Source organism: Ammodytes marinus (genome assembly GCF_949987685.1).
Source record: "Ammodytes marinus genome assembly, chromosome: 12".
NCBI lineage: Eukaryota > Metazoa > Chordata > Actinopteri > Uranoscopiformes > Ammodytidae > Ammodytes > Ammodytes marinus.
The window spans coordinates 6,230,845-6,246,291 of NC_137216.1; the positions used below are offsets into that span (position 1 = coordinate 6,230,845).

At 40.9% G+C, this 15,447-nt stretch overlaps 1 protein-coding gene across 1 annotated transcript in view; it reads left to right on the forward strand.

Annotated features, from left to right (window-relative positions):
* The window catches only part of dnah7 (dynein, axonemal, heavy chain 7), a gene marked incomplete at both ends in the record, with an annotated part of 88,680 nt that overhangs the window by 4,338 nt on the left and 68,895 nt on the right, over positions 1-15,447 (forward strand). The window contains 12 exons of the mRNA XM_080037993.1: positions 943-1,062; positions 2,645-2,828; positions 2,981-3,160; positions 3,629-3,901; positions 4,400-4,527; positions 4,853-4,931; positions 7,881-8,105; positions 8,232-8,378; positions 8,798-8,977; positions 9,990-10,130; positions 10,275-10,639; positions 11,266-11,452. Of these exons, the coding sequence (XP_079894119.1) occupies positions 943-1,062; positions 2,645-2,828; positions 2,981-3,160; positions 3,629-3,901; positions 4,400-4,527; positions 4,853-4,931; positions 7,881-8,105; positions 8,232-8,378; positions 8,798-8,977; positions 9,990-10,130; positions 10,275-10,639; positions 11,266-11,452 (2,209 nt within the window). The remainder of the gene's footprint in view (positions 1-942; positions 1,063-2,644; positions 2,829-2,980; positions 3,161-3,628; positions 3,902-4,399; positions 4,528-4,852; positions 4,932-7,880; positions 8,106-8,231; positions 8,379-8,797; positions 8,978-9,989; positions 10,131-10,274; positions 10,640-11,265; positions 11,453-15,447) is intronic.

Genomic DNA, 15,447 nt, shown 5'->3' on the forward strand with positions numbered 1-15,447 from the left:
CAAGAAAGGTAACTGTGGGTTAATACAGATACAATGTTATGACATAACAGCTATTGGAATAACCCTTTCTGCTGAAAATGTAGATATTTACACAGAGCAAATAATAGTTTGCATTATATATGGTTTCTAAGATTTTTGGGGACAGTTTCTCAGACCTTTCACAGTATTAACACGCTCTTAAGCTGTTTTAGGAAATAGATATTTTGTCATAACAAAGTGTTCAGTAATTAGCCTGGAAATCCAGATCCATATCTAGAACGATATAGGGTCTGGCCACGATCAATAGTAATTCCCAACTCAAGGGGCGGCTCCTACTCATGCATTTAAAAATGCCACTGCACGCAATTGGATAGCACTACAACCAATCAGAGCAATGAACAAGGTGACGTATTAAGCCCCGTTCGTTTAGCGACCAGCGGGATTAACTGTTAAATTCAATTTTTGCCGTGGTCGGTTGGCAAACAGAACATTCCTCTTATTTGCTAATGAAATATTTGAGTGCCGTCTTCCAAATCGTAAAGGGTCGAGGCCAAAGCTGTCTCAAACTCAAACAACATATCCGCCGCCATCTATGATGTTTACTATCACGGCTTCGACCGACGCCGCATGCATAGCACTGTCGTCATCCGGTATTGTCTGCCCCTGAGCACCATACATAGGGCTCTGGCCCGCCCATATCAGAAAGAACCAATTGAAACGTAGCTCAGGATTTCTTGACATATTTAATGAGCTTCAATGGAGAGTGTCCAGACCAACAGGCGCAGCAAATTTAATTTGCCAGCGTCTAGCGGCAGGTCTGGATTTCCAGGCTATTCAGTAATACAAAATGGTGTCAGATTGACCATTTAAAATGTTTCTGTGCTTTGATAAAAGGGATACTATTATATTATCCCATGTCACGAGTCCTGAATCAGCTAACCCTCCTTGATGACCTGTTTGCAGAACTCTCCGTCTCATAGATGTAGAGGAATTCCACAGCAGAGAGGAGTCCATGGATCTCTCTGTGTTTCAACAGATAGTCAGCAGACATCTGGATAATGCCAGACAAATCCTCCTGAAAAAGTAAGTCCACGTGATCACTTAACACAAAGATACCTTTGCTGAGTTAAATTGAAATCAAAAATAAAATGTGCTTGTCTTCATGGGTTTGATGTAGACATGTAATGTATGTGCTACTCAGGAGTACTTACAGGGCTGTACAGTGCGACAGTTTTGATCGCATTTGCTACTGAAATTGATCACGTGCGATGATGAATACAAATCCATTCGCACTCCTGCGACAGCTTGCTAATGAGGAGAGGCTGTCTTTGAAACACAGAGGAGTGCTGCACAACACTGCTTAGAGGGCTCTACATTAACACTGCGGGTAAATGAGTCTTAGGAAAGTAAGTTATTGAGTCCACCCTCCACTTTGGCTGGTGAAAGATATGTGTCCTCGGGATCTGAACTTCACCTACGGCAATTACCGGAAGGAGACGGCACATTACCGCAGTTAAGTTAGCGCGTGTACAAACAGAACATTTCCTGTGCGCCTTCACATTAAAAGCCTGTTACTAGCCAAACGTGAGTTGACTTTTATTTTGAAGCCGGTAAGAACAGGAAGTTAGCGCTTTTTTCTAGCTTGAAAGGCAACTCATTCAGCTGCAGCGAGCAGTCATCAGTAGCCTAGTCTATTTAAACAAAGTTTTAAATAGGCCACTGAAAAGCTACTCCCAACACATTCACAACAACCTATTTAATTTATCCTAAATTGTACCAATATGTATACTTATTTATTTAATAGGCTATGTTTAATGTTTTAAAGTTTGGTTTTAATTAACAGAAGGACATTATAATAATAATAATTCTGAATCAGCAAAAAATTGCAATTGGCAGGTTAGATTCTTTTTTTATTCTATCAGTGCACCCCTATTCATTTTTCCATAATTATTACTGAACACACTAGGATATAATATTAATTGAGAATCTCAAATGAGACCAAGATGACATGCTCAAAGGTAATTAGAGCGAAATGCAAGGGTTAAGGTTAAGCAAGTTTTTGATCATACTTTGTGTGCTACCAAATTTATTTTTGTGCTACTGAATTTTTTTGCTTGCTAGCACCAGTGCTACCACCTAAAAAAATAAGCGTACAGCCCTGACTTAATAATGTAATCTATAAGGTGCAATAGCTATTTCAGTGGCCATTTGAGGCTATTACATAAGTGAATACATGTTCTCCTGAAGAACCCCCAGGTTTTTTATCAGAACACATTTCCTGCATCAGAGCTCCAAAAATTGTACATCACAACAACACTGTATTATGCATATCTACCCTACCTTTTGAAATGATGCATCTTACATTATACAGACTGATACCTAATACAAACGGACTTTGGTGAGGTGGTACTTGTACCCAGAGTAATTGCTAAAAACAGAATGCCCGCAAAAGCAAATATTCCTCTTATTATATATTATTTACTTCTTTGAAACCTTGAGTTTGATAGACATAAAACCACAGCCATAATACATAGAGTGGGTAGTTCAGGGTGCTGGGGTTTATTATTTAATTATTTAATATACAGTAGATGCATTATGGAGCAGTACATGCAACACATTCTCTGAAGATAATATTTAATCTAATTTTGTTGTTTTTCTACACCAGTTGGATTCCTGAAGTGCAAAACATTTACTACCAGGGATGCAGGCGCAAGGTGGTGCCTGTCTCCAGCAACATGAGCAGGCTACAGTCTTTCTTCAACTGTGCAGCTACACTTATGACCTCCCAGCTGCAAAACCTCGCAATAGACTCAATCAGAGACTATACACATCTAATTTCTCAAGACCCGGTAGGAGAAAACTTAAAAAAAGGCTAATATATTTCAGCGATGTGGAATAGAGTCGGCTGAAAAAAAGTAATTTTAGCAAATGTCAAGACTTTGATTTACAGTAGATTAGCATGTGGCCAACTAATGTTGCACTCTGTTTCTGCCTTGTCTAGCGGTCAGAGCGAGCCTATGAGCACCCTGGCTTAGTGCTGCATCTGATCCTGGAGGACAAGGAGATCAAGTTTGAGCCTGACCTCAAACTGTATGAAGAGGCCCTCCTTAATGTCTATGATTCCATGCTCAGGTCTATCAGCATGGTACCTCGTGTGGAGACCAAATTGTACCCTGAGTGGGTAAGAGGAAACGTTTGTGTGTGTGTGTGTGTGTGTGTGTGTGTGTGTGTGTGTGTGTGTTTGGTATACACTAGGTGCACCTAGCTAAGACTAATGCAGTCTAAAACAACCATCATGCCTTCATTAAGTGTAATTTTCAGCTTTTGTTGAAACTATTTTAAAGAGGTGTTGATACAATTGAATGATCCTTTTGGAGGCTTTTTTCTGTGCTCCTGTTGAACTGCATTGTACAGAGAGGTGTTTCTGTTATTCATCTTAACCTCATTGATACACAGTAAATGGCTTTGGATGTAAAATAGTAGCAGTAAGTCAGGGAATTAGGTCTCATATTTTCTCAACATATTATGATATGCCGGATTTCTAAAAATGGTTAGCTGATCATGACATTGCATTCACCATATACTTACCACCACTAAACAACATTTTTTTTTTCTGCTTGGGTTTATACTGGACTTGATGTCTTCTTAGCCAAACTCCCAGTTTGGAAGCAGCCTGAAGCCCATCATCCTGCCAGGCATCCTTCTGGCCCAACAGGAGGAGGTGCAGAGGGTGTTCAGGGCTGAGTGTGTCAGGCCCAGGGAGTTTGTCCATGAGTATGATAAATACGCCACACTGGTATCCAGGCAGGCAGAGGAAGATTTGAAACAGTTCCTCAGTGAGAAGCACTCTGTTCAGGAAATCATGGTAGAGGTGAAACACTACCAGCAGCTTGCAGAGCAGATCGAGTACACATCATGCAAGGTACTGTATCAGGGAGGTGAAACTCACTAGAAATGACCATTAAGCTTTAAGGTGGGGTCAAAGATTCTGGAGAATGCTTGTTCTCGACATCACTTTTTGTCAAAATCTGCACATTTCTCCTCACGATCTGCTACCTGTCCATACTGTCTGCGTAGAAAAAAATCCCAGTGTTAATACACATCCTAGGCTCTGTAAACTGGTAGGTTGATAAAGGGGCCCAATATAGTTAGCAACATGCCCGTTTACAGAGCCTAGGCTGTGTATTAACACCAGATTTTATTTAGGTGCTCAGACAGTACGGACAGGCAGCAGATTTTGACAACAAGTGTTCTCCAGATTCACTGACTCCACCTTTAAAATGAGATAAATACTGTGGAGAAATAACAATGATGTCGCTATGTTTCTTTACTCTCCAATTTTAACAATAACTTTCATTCCACATAGAACACATTTCTTCATGATGTAAATTGTGTTACTGACCGAACCTTTGGGCTTTAGGTGGTACGACTTGGCATGTTTGAGGTTCAGTCTCATAGGATTATTCACTCTCTAGTCAAGCGGGTTGAGGATCTACAGCAGAAACTGGTGACACGGATGCTACAGGACCATCAAGAGGTCAACAAAGGGTCAGTTTGTTCACAATTTCTCTCAACATGCACACACACATCATCAGCGAGATAATTTTGAATAGGGTTGAAAACCATTCCCAGTTTGGCATATACTGCTGTAAAACGTAGAATTTATGTTGGCCCCTCTAGAGCCAGGAATTAAACATTGTGCAGGTTAAAGGGAACGAATAGTATTACCCTTTTTGATGTTAGACCCAGTGTAAACTACTGTATCGACCCGTACCTCATAGGGGCTTCTTAGCTCCTAACTGTGCCATGATAAGTTTGTGAGTCTTTGAAACCCTTTGTATATGTCAATGAATTAGTACTCTTCCTCTCACAGGCTCTGCAAGGAATTTGAAAAGATTTCAGAGAAGGCCCTGAGCACACCACCTGACACACAGCAACTGATCGAGCTTAAGGTAACTACCCCACAGTCGTGTCACACAGACCATCTTGTTGTGGTGTGTGCTACATGTAAAATTGTCCTACACACCTCTCGAAAGAGCAGTTAAGAATGGTATTACACAGGGCCCTCCACAGTTTAATTTGTCCCGCCACAATCTAAAACAATATATATACCGTATATATATATTTTTTTATATATATAGGGGAGAACGGGGTTATCTGAGCCACTTTTTACATTTGCTCCCCTCTAAGCGAGCTAAAATGATTTATCACTCAAATTGACACATTTCCCATTAATTCAGGATGTTTCCAAGAAATGGGAATTAGCAGAATTTTTTCAAGACAAAGGGCAGTGAAAATATGATTGTTTTAAAAAAAGTTGTCATGTGGCTCACTTTACCCCAGCTGTGGGGTAAACTGAGACAGACCAGAAAAATCAAGGGGGTAAAGTGAACCAGCTGGGGGTAAACTGATCCACTTACTTTTTCCACTCTGAAACTACCATAACAACACATATTGTAACAGTTAGAATCCTGAAAGCTAGCCACACATTCCAGAACTAATGTCGGACTAGTAAAATAATGATGGGGTTTAGTCAATTAAGCAAAGCAAATTTTCTAAACACTTAAAAGTAACTCTGAACAAAATCAAATACAACATATTATAATTCAAAAGGTTTTAATAAGATTCAAATGAAAGATAGAACCAGTTAGATTAGAACACAGTCTGGGGGTCATAATACAGGACCCTTAAGGTGCGAACACACCAAACGCGTTGGGTGCGGTGGCAGCGTTGAAAAATCCTATTTTTGCATAGGGAACCATTGGTTTAGGCGCGATGATGTGTTGGCTGCGGTAAAGCGGCGCTTTGGGCGCGGTAGCCGCGTTACCAAAGTGTCACCGCACCATCGCACCACCGCGCGAGTTCAAAAAATTTAACATTTAACGCTCCAACGCGTGACGTTTAGCCGCGTTGGCCAATCAGCGGTGAGCTTGACCCGACGTCACGGACATCGGCACGGTGGGAGCATGGGTGGGAGGACAACACAGAGGCTGAGAAACACCGAGTAGGAAATGCGGCTGGCTGGTGATATGAAGCCGCTCGGGGTTGGGTTAGAAGACGTGGGGAAAGTGAGCCAGGAGAATGGGCTTCCTGGTTAATTCAGTGAATATAGCGGCTGTGCTTTAGCCGATAAACCAAGTTAGCACCGGTCGGATAGCGTTAGTTAACTCACCCGGTTGTGTGCGGCCACCACCTCCATAATGAACCCAAACATAACGGCTAAGTCCGGGGAACTTTCACAACGAGTACAGCGAAGCACCGGTGTTTATGCCTATATCTACGCCAGCCACGGTCCCGTCACAGCCAGGTAGGGTAATGTAGGCTATTTGCCTTTATTTTCTACTGTCCTGTGCACAATGCTGCTGTAAATGTGTTTGGTATGGTGCTGCCTTGCTGTTTGTGTTCATTCCCGAGTGGCGTGAATCTGCAATGCTGTTTTAAGGCTATTTGTTCCGTTCAGTTGCTGTTTATTTGTCTTTTGGCACAATTGTTGGCCGTGTTGTTGTTGTTTTTGTGTGGACATGAACACTGTTGTGTCGGGTCGGGTCTGATAGCAGCTATGGTTGATTAGGGGAATAAATATATCGGGGGGGAGACTAGCTGCGTAGCGTTGGGCGCGTTGAACCATTTTTTGACACAAAATTACCAAGCTGTGGGTTGGGCGCTTTGGCCACCGCACCCAACGCGTTTGGTGTGTTCGCACCTTTAGAGCCAGCTTGTGTCTGGGGGTCAAAGCATAGGAAAATCAGAACCAGCGAGAAGCGAGTCCCAGCCTGGGACTCAGAACACAGGAGAAGACCCAACTGGATTATAACATCAGCCTGTCATACTCTACAACTAGAACTACTCTACATTCCAGCCCTGAAGGTTACAGGGAAAGATGAGAAGGTGCTCTTTCTGTGTGGTTGCCCGAGGTCGTCTTCCTGGTGTATTTCCTTGGCATGATGGCTTTTCTACAATGTGTATGACATTAAAATAAAACATATGTTATGTTATATTACATTAAAATATGTTTAAGACTAAACTTAACTTGTCCCTCACGGTGGGGGAAATTGAGACAGTGTCTCACTTTCCCCCACAGCATTCAGCATCAACATAATAGTTCTCTACAGTGGGAAGTAAATCTTTATGCTGTGTTGCGCGTTGTTCCCGTTGCCTCAGCAAAGCATCTCCCCTTCAGTCTCCCTTCACTCGAGTCATTCACTGTGTGTTCGCCTACTCTTAAGGCTCATACACAAAGACAGCAGGCTGCAGGAAGCACAGCGAGGGGCCGAGGTTGTTTGAGAACTGCTGAAAGAAACGGCTCCATTCACATTTTATTTTATTTCTTAACGTAATTTAGCCTACCTCAAAATAAAGTTTATTACTGCGGTGAAGTTAGTTCCAAGCCGGATATTAGACGGACATTCATCAGCAACGTCTTACTAGTTTCACCCACAGTATACAGCAGTAGAACGGTTAACACACCCACCAGCCCTGGCATACTGACCACTGACTTACCAATACCATCAATAAAATACTCTCATGTTTACACAAAACCCAATTCAATACCTCCATACTGACTTGGTCATGAAAATTAGGTTCAGTAACTTAAAACTGAATTGGGATCATGTAATGTAGCACACTCATTTTGATTAATAATATGTCATACAAATATTTTAATAAAAAATAAAAACTTTTTCTTTGTAGTTCTTTTTCTTTTCTTTTCGACAATATTTTCTTGAAGTCTAGTGTGAAAACAATATAGTATGCATTATAACCAGAATATAATATACAGTATATATTAAAAAAAGAAAGAAAGTAAGAACAGTACAGTGGTAGTACTCCAAGCACTTTATTTGTTTTGTATCTTTATTTAAGTACTACACCATTATATGTTGTTGCCCTTTACTCCCACCCAGACCTTCATGGATAAAATGGAGACTACAGATATGCCCCTGTTGGAGAAAAGACTGGCAGACTCCAACAATCAACTGTGTTTCCTGATGGACTTTGTCAACCTCTCACCATCGGACATGGAGCTCAACACACAGACGTGTCTATGGCTTAAGCGTATGCCATCCATCTTTAAAGAACATGGACAGATCATCACTGAAAAAACAGAACAATATCAGAATGGCCTTAAGGTCTGTGTTTTCCTCGATCTGGAATCTGGACATTTTGCATCAGAACTGTAGAACTAAATAGTTAATGTGAATGCAAAATTTAAAAAAATGTTGGTTGCTAGAATTCCTTCTGTTTGTCCATTCCAGATGTGCCGTGATCGCTTTGAGGAAGAACTGGAGAGCTACAGCATACAGGTGGAGGAGTTTGCCTCCTTTGATGAGCTGACAGATCTCAACAAGTACTTGAAGAAATCCCAGGCTCTCAATGCTAAACTGGAGTTAGCCATGGAAAAGGTAAATGACGATTTCAGTGCTACATCATAGGAGTGGACAAAACTGAAGGTGAACAGCTATGACAAATGAAAGATATGGAGAGTGTTTTATTCGGTTTTAGAAGTACTTTTATAAATAACATTAAAGGTCAGCGCTTCAATAAATTGGTGTCCATGGATATAGATGCTTGTGATCTAAAGATATATAATTTCATTGTGCAGTGCATTATTGTATTTTATTGCACGTTTAGTTACAGTGTATGTGCTTTCAATTATTTAACCTTTAGATGGCAGCATTGCATTGTTTATCTGCTGTTTGTCATCTGTACATCAACACTCATCTCCTTATCCTTCTCTCTTTTCTTTGTATGTCCTTGTTTATTTCTTTTTTGCTTCTGATGTCCCTGCATTCTCTTTCAACCTTTCTGCCAATCTGTAAAGATTGACAATTTCAATTTAGAGGAGGAAGCCTTTGGCTGGTCTGTTTCCCAGTATCCACTGCGTAAGAAGGTCCAGGACAGGCTCATACCCTTCCTGCGCCTTTATGAGACTTCCACTGATTTCCTAAACCAGTACGAGGTGTGGATCAATGGACCGCTCTCGGGTGTGAACCCAGACAAGGTATTACAACTTGGAAATATATATTTTTATAAAATTTGACATTATGTAAAAGTTGAAGTATCAAACCATCATGCCCTTGCCAATGATCAGAGACATATTTAATCGTCATGATAGCTTCAGTGCTGCCTTTGGTCAGTTGATTTCCAACTGACCAACATTTTTTATTTTTTTATTTTTTTTATTAAGTGCTAGCAAGCACATATGCTTGTGTATGGTCATATCCGCGCGAAAGGCCGCGATTTGCAGTAAATAAATGTCCACATGTGTCTCCAAGTGTCTCTGTAGGCTATTTAAAAATAAATCAAGCAAGTAGACTAATACATTAATTAATTATTGGTTATCGCATCACAGAAGGCCTATTGGCCTATAATAATAAAAAAAACACCACCTTAACTATGTTTACAGTTTAAAAATGCTTTGAATGAAATGCAAACCTCAGTGAATCATTTGCTCTTGTTTCTCTGTCCTGAGATTCACACAGACTGAGCTGTCTTGTTTAAATGTTACAAATTGAGCTAATAAACTGAACTTTGAATTGTTTTGCTGCAGAAGTGATCTCAGCTAATTTGTGTTATCTAATTTGATAATAAGGTGATTGTATGCAGAATGCTCGTGCCAGAAACTCATACAGTGGTTTTGTACAGATAAATAAATAAATATTAGCAGGTTCTCAATAGTATTTCAATTTAGGGGGAGCGCGAAAAAATTTCTGTCCCCTAGGGGGGGCATGACAGAAAATAATTGAGAACCACTGCTTTAAACCACTCATTTGTAAAAACCCTCAGCTACCTTCAACCCTCTGGTTTGAGTCACTGCCTCTCTTACACAATTACATTATGATTTATGTTTACATATAAACATGTTTACACATACAGCATATATATAATATATACAGTATATATTGTGTAACAGTTTTTGGCGCAATTAACTGCTGACATTTATTAATTAATAGACATTGTACTTTATTTCTTTTTTATGTGACTACTTGTAATGCAAAACCCCTTCCATGTAGGTAGAAGGGGATGTTGGTAACTACTGGCGCACACTGTACAAGCTGGAGAAAGGCTTCAATGATTCACCCAAAGCCCTACAGATAGCCACCGCTATGAAGAATAAGGTGGACGACTTCAAGGAGAACATTCCTATCGTGCAGGTCAGGCCTTGATTGAATAATTGAATATCTATAGAAATCGAAAATGTTTTAATGTCAAGGCCTTTTGTCATTTCATCATAAAGCATAGTTTGAATTTAAAATGTCTTTCTACAAGATTATTGAAGTCTTTTTTGTACACCCCAGGTACTGTGCAACCCAGGCTTGCGTGACCGTCACTGGGAAGCCATGTCAGAGATGACTGGCATCTGCCTGCAGCCGGACGAAGAGGCCTGTGTGGCTCACTATCTGTCCATGCACCTGGACGAGCACCTGGCCAGCTTTGAGAGCATCAGTGAGGCAGCCAGTAAGGAGTACTCTCTGGAGAAGGCCATGGGAAAAATGTCCACTGAGTGGGGTGACATGGAGTTCGTCATACTGTCCTACCGAGAGACGGGCACCTCCATCCTGTCGTCTGTGGAAGAAGTTCAGATGCTGTTGGACGACCACATTGTGAAGACACAAACCATGAGGGGCTCACCCTTTATTAAGCCTTTCGAGGTGGAGATACGGTAAGAGATAAAGATGAGCTTGAGTATTATTTTGCTCCTGTTTAAAAAAAAAACAGCTCACTAATGTTTTGAAGGAAGTACATATTAGACGGGTCGGTTGAAATCGTTCAAATTAAGCTAGGATGCTTTTACTTTTGTTTTTTATTGATCCAGGGCTTTTACTTTTGGTGGTAAACTGGGGTACTTTGCTAACGATACTCTAGCATTATGTTATAACTCTGGCAGTTATGTTATCTCCTATTTGCACTGGATTGTTTTTTTGTGTGTGTTTGGTGAAGCAGTCATGGGATGTTTTATGAATATTCTGCTTTTGGACATGGCACAAAGACTAAAATATCACTTGAGAAAAATACTATAAACTCACTGTCGAGCTCCAACCCATTACCATTCTGTGCAATGCCTGCTACTTGGGCACATAGAATGTATGTAGCAAATATAGAAAGCTTCCCCCCACCACTCATTTCCTTATTACTAGCTTTAGAAAATAGCTATGCAGCTGTCTGTACCCCTGCAAACAAACAACAGGACAGAGACATTTTGTATACAGTTGTTGATAGTGAGTTTATCACTTCTGTCTGGAAGGACAAAGACAGTCATGCTGGTATGTACTATTTTTTCTCCTGTAGGGAATGGGAGGGCAAGCTGCTGCTCCTGCAAGAGATCCTGGATGAATGGTTGAAGGTGCAGTCCACTTGGCTTTACCTGGAGCCCATATTCAGCTCCCCGGACATTATTACTCAGATGCCTGAAGAAGGACGCCGTTTCATAGCTGTCGACAAAACCTGGAGGGACACCATGAAACAAGTTTCCCTGGTAAGATGTTTGATTTTTTTTTGGCATGATTTTAATATTGCAGCATGATTATAGACTGATTATGAGATAATGGGCCCCTGGGCACAAACTCTTAATGGGCCCCCCACTCCTCCCTATCCAGTCAGGTACACTGACTTTTCCACACAGATACATACAATTAATGGCAAAAACATATTAAGGAAGTCAGTGTTTCCCACAGGATTTGGGGATACTGTTGGAGGGACCCTGGTCCTTGTCGGGGGGGTTAGGGGGCAGGCCCCCCCGGATTTTTTTTTTACCATTTTAAAGTAAAATGCATCAATCTGGGAGAGGAAAAACAGGCAGCACTCTTTACTCTGTAACTGTTTAAACAGTACAGTAGATTGGTCTGCAGACCCATGTTCTATGATGGAGGGGCCCATTTCAACAGATAAAGGGTGGATAGCTACTTTATATGAGCAGTATATCATTTACATATGGAAAGCTTATTTCTGTATGTGTGAGGCTCCTCATGAAGCCCCTAAGACAGAGCTACTAATGCTGTTGTTTTTAACTTGCTTTTGTATTTCTCCCCTACTAGTTGAGGGGCCCATGATGATTTCTATCTTGTTACATTTTAATGAGTATCCTTATATTTAGGCTATTCCTTTTTGGACCCTGTTATTGACATGAGTGACTGAGCTCTTTGACTATGCAACATGAAAAGTTACTATCAGTATCTCTGGCTTTGGGCCCCATAACCCTTGGGCCCCTGGGCCTGTGCCCGGTGTGCCTGTGCAGTAATCCACCCCTGAGCATGATATGTTATAATGAAGAAGATAAAAAAAGGAACTTTCAGTGACAAGGCACAAGAAAACATTTTATCTAAATTCTTCAGACTAGGGCCTGACCGATATGGAGTTTCCAATAACCAATTAAATGGCTGAAAAATTCCCCAATTTTTTTTTTTTAATAATTTTTTGAACCCTGCCAAAAATGTGTGCAGGGAAGTTTTTCCTTATTTTAATAATGCATTTTTAAACTCAGACATTAAGCATTTTATCTTACTGCAAGTCATTAACATTCAAGAGAGGACCAATGCCTCTGCTATTGGTTGCAGGGGGAACTGTCAATGTCAATTAATCCAATGTATAACAACACACCTGCTGTTGCTGCTGTTAATAGGCTATAGCCTTAATGCTATTCATTAATGCTACCTTCACCAAACACAATTGCTTGATAAAAGATAAAAATAAAGAACAAATTGCCATTTGTTGGCCGATGCCGATTATTCCAAGAGAGGCTGTAATCGTCCAATCAAATCGGTCGGGCCCAACTTAGGACATACTCAACCCGTTTAATATTTTTCACCACCATCTCAAAGTAAATGGTTCTTACTAGGGATGCACCGAAATGAAAATTCTTGGCCGAAACCGAAACCGAATAAAATTAAACAGTTGGCCGAATGGCCGAAACCGAATACCGAAAGAGGCTTTTGCAGTTTTGTTTATTTATTTTGCCACTTCTTTCAACATTGCATACATGAACTCCCAAATGTTCTCCTCAAACATAGCCTACAACTAAAAAGCAACCCTAAATAAATAAACAGTAAAACCTTCAAATCTAAGAGTAAAATTAACATTTTACTAGGAATGTGATTGTGAACCACTCATTGATTTGTACCTTGACTTATATGAGGAAGAATCTACAAAAAGATCGACTTATTGCCTTTTTTTCTTTTCTTTTTTTGCAATGCAGTGCAGGTTGAGTTGCTCTAAAAAACGCACCACAGCTCCCACCGTAATGTTCAGACTTCAGAATTTGCATCAAAGCCCTGATCATAACAATGAGAGGCTTTAAACGATGTCCATGCTTAGGAGGTGATTGTAACTTTTTCGGCTGTAGACTGAAACTAACGGGGGGAGGCGGCTCACTGGACATATATTTAGTTACGCTGTCAGTTTGCCGAGATGGCTCTGTATTCCATGGACATATAAAGAAATGTATTCAGGCTCGAGCAATCAGATCGCAGTGCCCCCCCCCCCTCTCTCCCACAGCGCTAACGGACAATATGATTATCATTTTCGCCGTCAAACCAGATTTTTTTTGCGCTGCGGCTCTCACCGGCGAGGTGTCAGTGAATGACACCGTTACCAACCGTTAGTTTCACTGGGTGAATTGCTGCTTCGCTCGTGCAAGGCTTTTGTGTTTCTAATGTGATAAAACATCAGTCTTGGACGAGCGTTTTATCTTAATGCTGCTTAAAGCATTGCACTGTCTGCGCCGTGTTTCATCCAGTTTGAAAACATGCTCCCACACTGGACTCTGACATAATCATGCACGCAGCCTACAGACTGCTCCTGCTGCGCGCTCCCGACCAGACGTGGACTCGCATACACGGTTACGTCTCTCTTTACTTCCATTTCCTGGTTTGCAAGCGCGCAGCTCTTTTAAAAAAATATTTCCTTATTGTCATTTAGTTTGTCAATATTCGGTACTTTTGTTCGGCCTTTTAACTGTTTCGGGCCGAAACCGAAAATGACTTATTTTGACATTTTCGGCCGAACCTTTTCGGTGGCCGAATGTTCGGTGCATCCCTAGTTCTTACAGTAATAGAATGGACAGTTAGAGGAGCACACAGTGACGTACTTCAGCAAAACCAACATAAGTTTCATAAATTGAATCTGGCTAGAGTAGGTACACAGTCAACAATCCAACTGCTGTATTCACTGTGCGGAGCCATTTCCTAAAGACTGGTTGCTGTATTTGAATAATTACCTACTTTAACTGGAGGGATTACAATCCTCTCGACCTACACCACACATTTTACTTATGGAAAAACAAAAGTTGGAAATAAGTGCTGCGAACCTGATCAGAAAGTATATTAGTCATGTCAGCTTGTTTAGAGGCAGCCATTCATGCTCTCTTTTTTTCTCTCATGACTTTTAACACAATCATAAGTATGAGATGAGATGGGTGCAGAAAGAGAGAGTAGGAAAAGAAAGAGGGCAGGACAAAAAACAACAGAACCAGGATAGTGAGGGAGCATTGCACAAGCATCCTCAAAGAGTTTCCAAAGGGTAATTGGCGTCCTCAGTAGACCTGAAATGAGACACATCAATTTCAGGCAGTGTCCTCCAGAAAGCCCAGCCTGACTGCACCGTCAAATAGAAATTATGGATTTTGTCTGGAAGGGGCAGGACTACACTGGGCCACAAAGAAAATGAGGTCACAGAGGGACAGGGAACCTGCACACGCAGATGTGCACTGGCACTGTCTAGTCTACTGTGAGTTGTGTACAGTGTTATGGAGCATGCTAATGCTACTTTATACTGCATTTGCTCTCAGCCAGTTTCAGGAAAATAGGGCCACATATATTACATTTAGCAAGCTTTTGTTTAGTTCAGTGAAGTACGTATGGTACTGTGTGTATGATGGGAAATAATTTTCTTTTCCTGTGTCCTATGTTTAGTTAAAATTGTGACGTGAATCTGATTAAGCATTGCAAAAAAATGTGTTGTCACAAAACCTATTTCTAATGTGAATGTTGTTACTGTTGAGCCTTAACACAGCTACTTATAAGCTTGGACAGTCAGAAAGGGCTTTTCATTGTTATCCGCAGTGGATATTTAAGCAGTAAGTAAATACACTATTTGGTGTTTTCGTTTTCTTCCGTATTTAAGGTAATTACTTAGCACTGAAGACCAAATTCTTCCAAATGGATAGGTAGGCTTCACTGCTTACCTCTGCCTACTGTTTCAGAAGACCGATGTGAAGTACAGATAAAAGCAGCCTACAAGGGTTCTACTCCTAGCTGTGTGTATCATTGTTATATCAATGTTAAAGACAATTTCAAAAACACCCACAGCTAGCCTGCTGAGAATAGACTTCACATTAGTTTCTCTCAGGAGAGAAACAAAGATCAGGCCGGTCTAAGACAGTAAGGTTCACATCCTCTAAAGGATTGCGCTGCTTTTGCGCTTGCTAAACCAAATGAGAGAAATAATAGCACCCTATCCACAGAGCAGGCGCAGAGG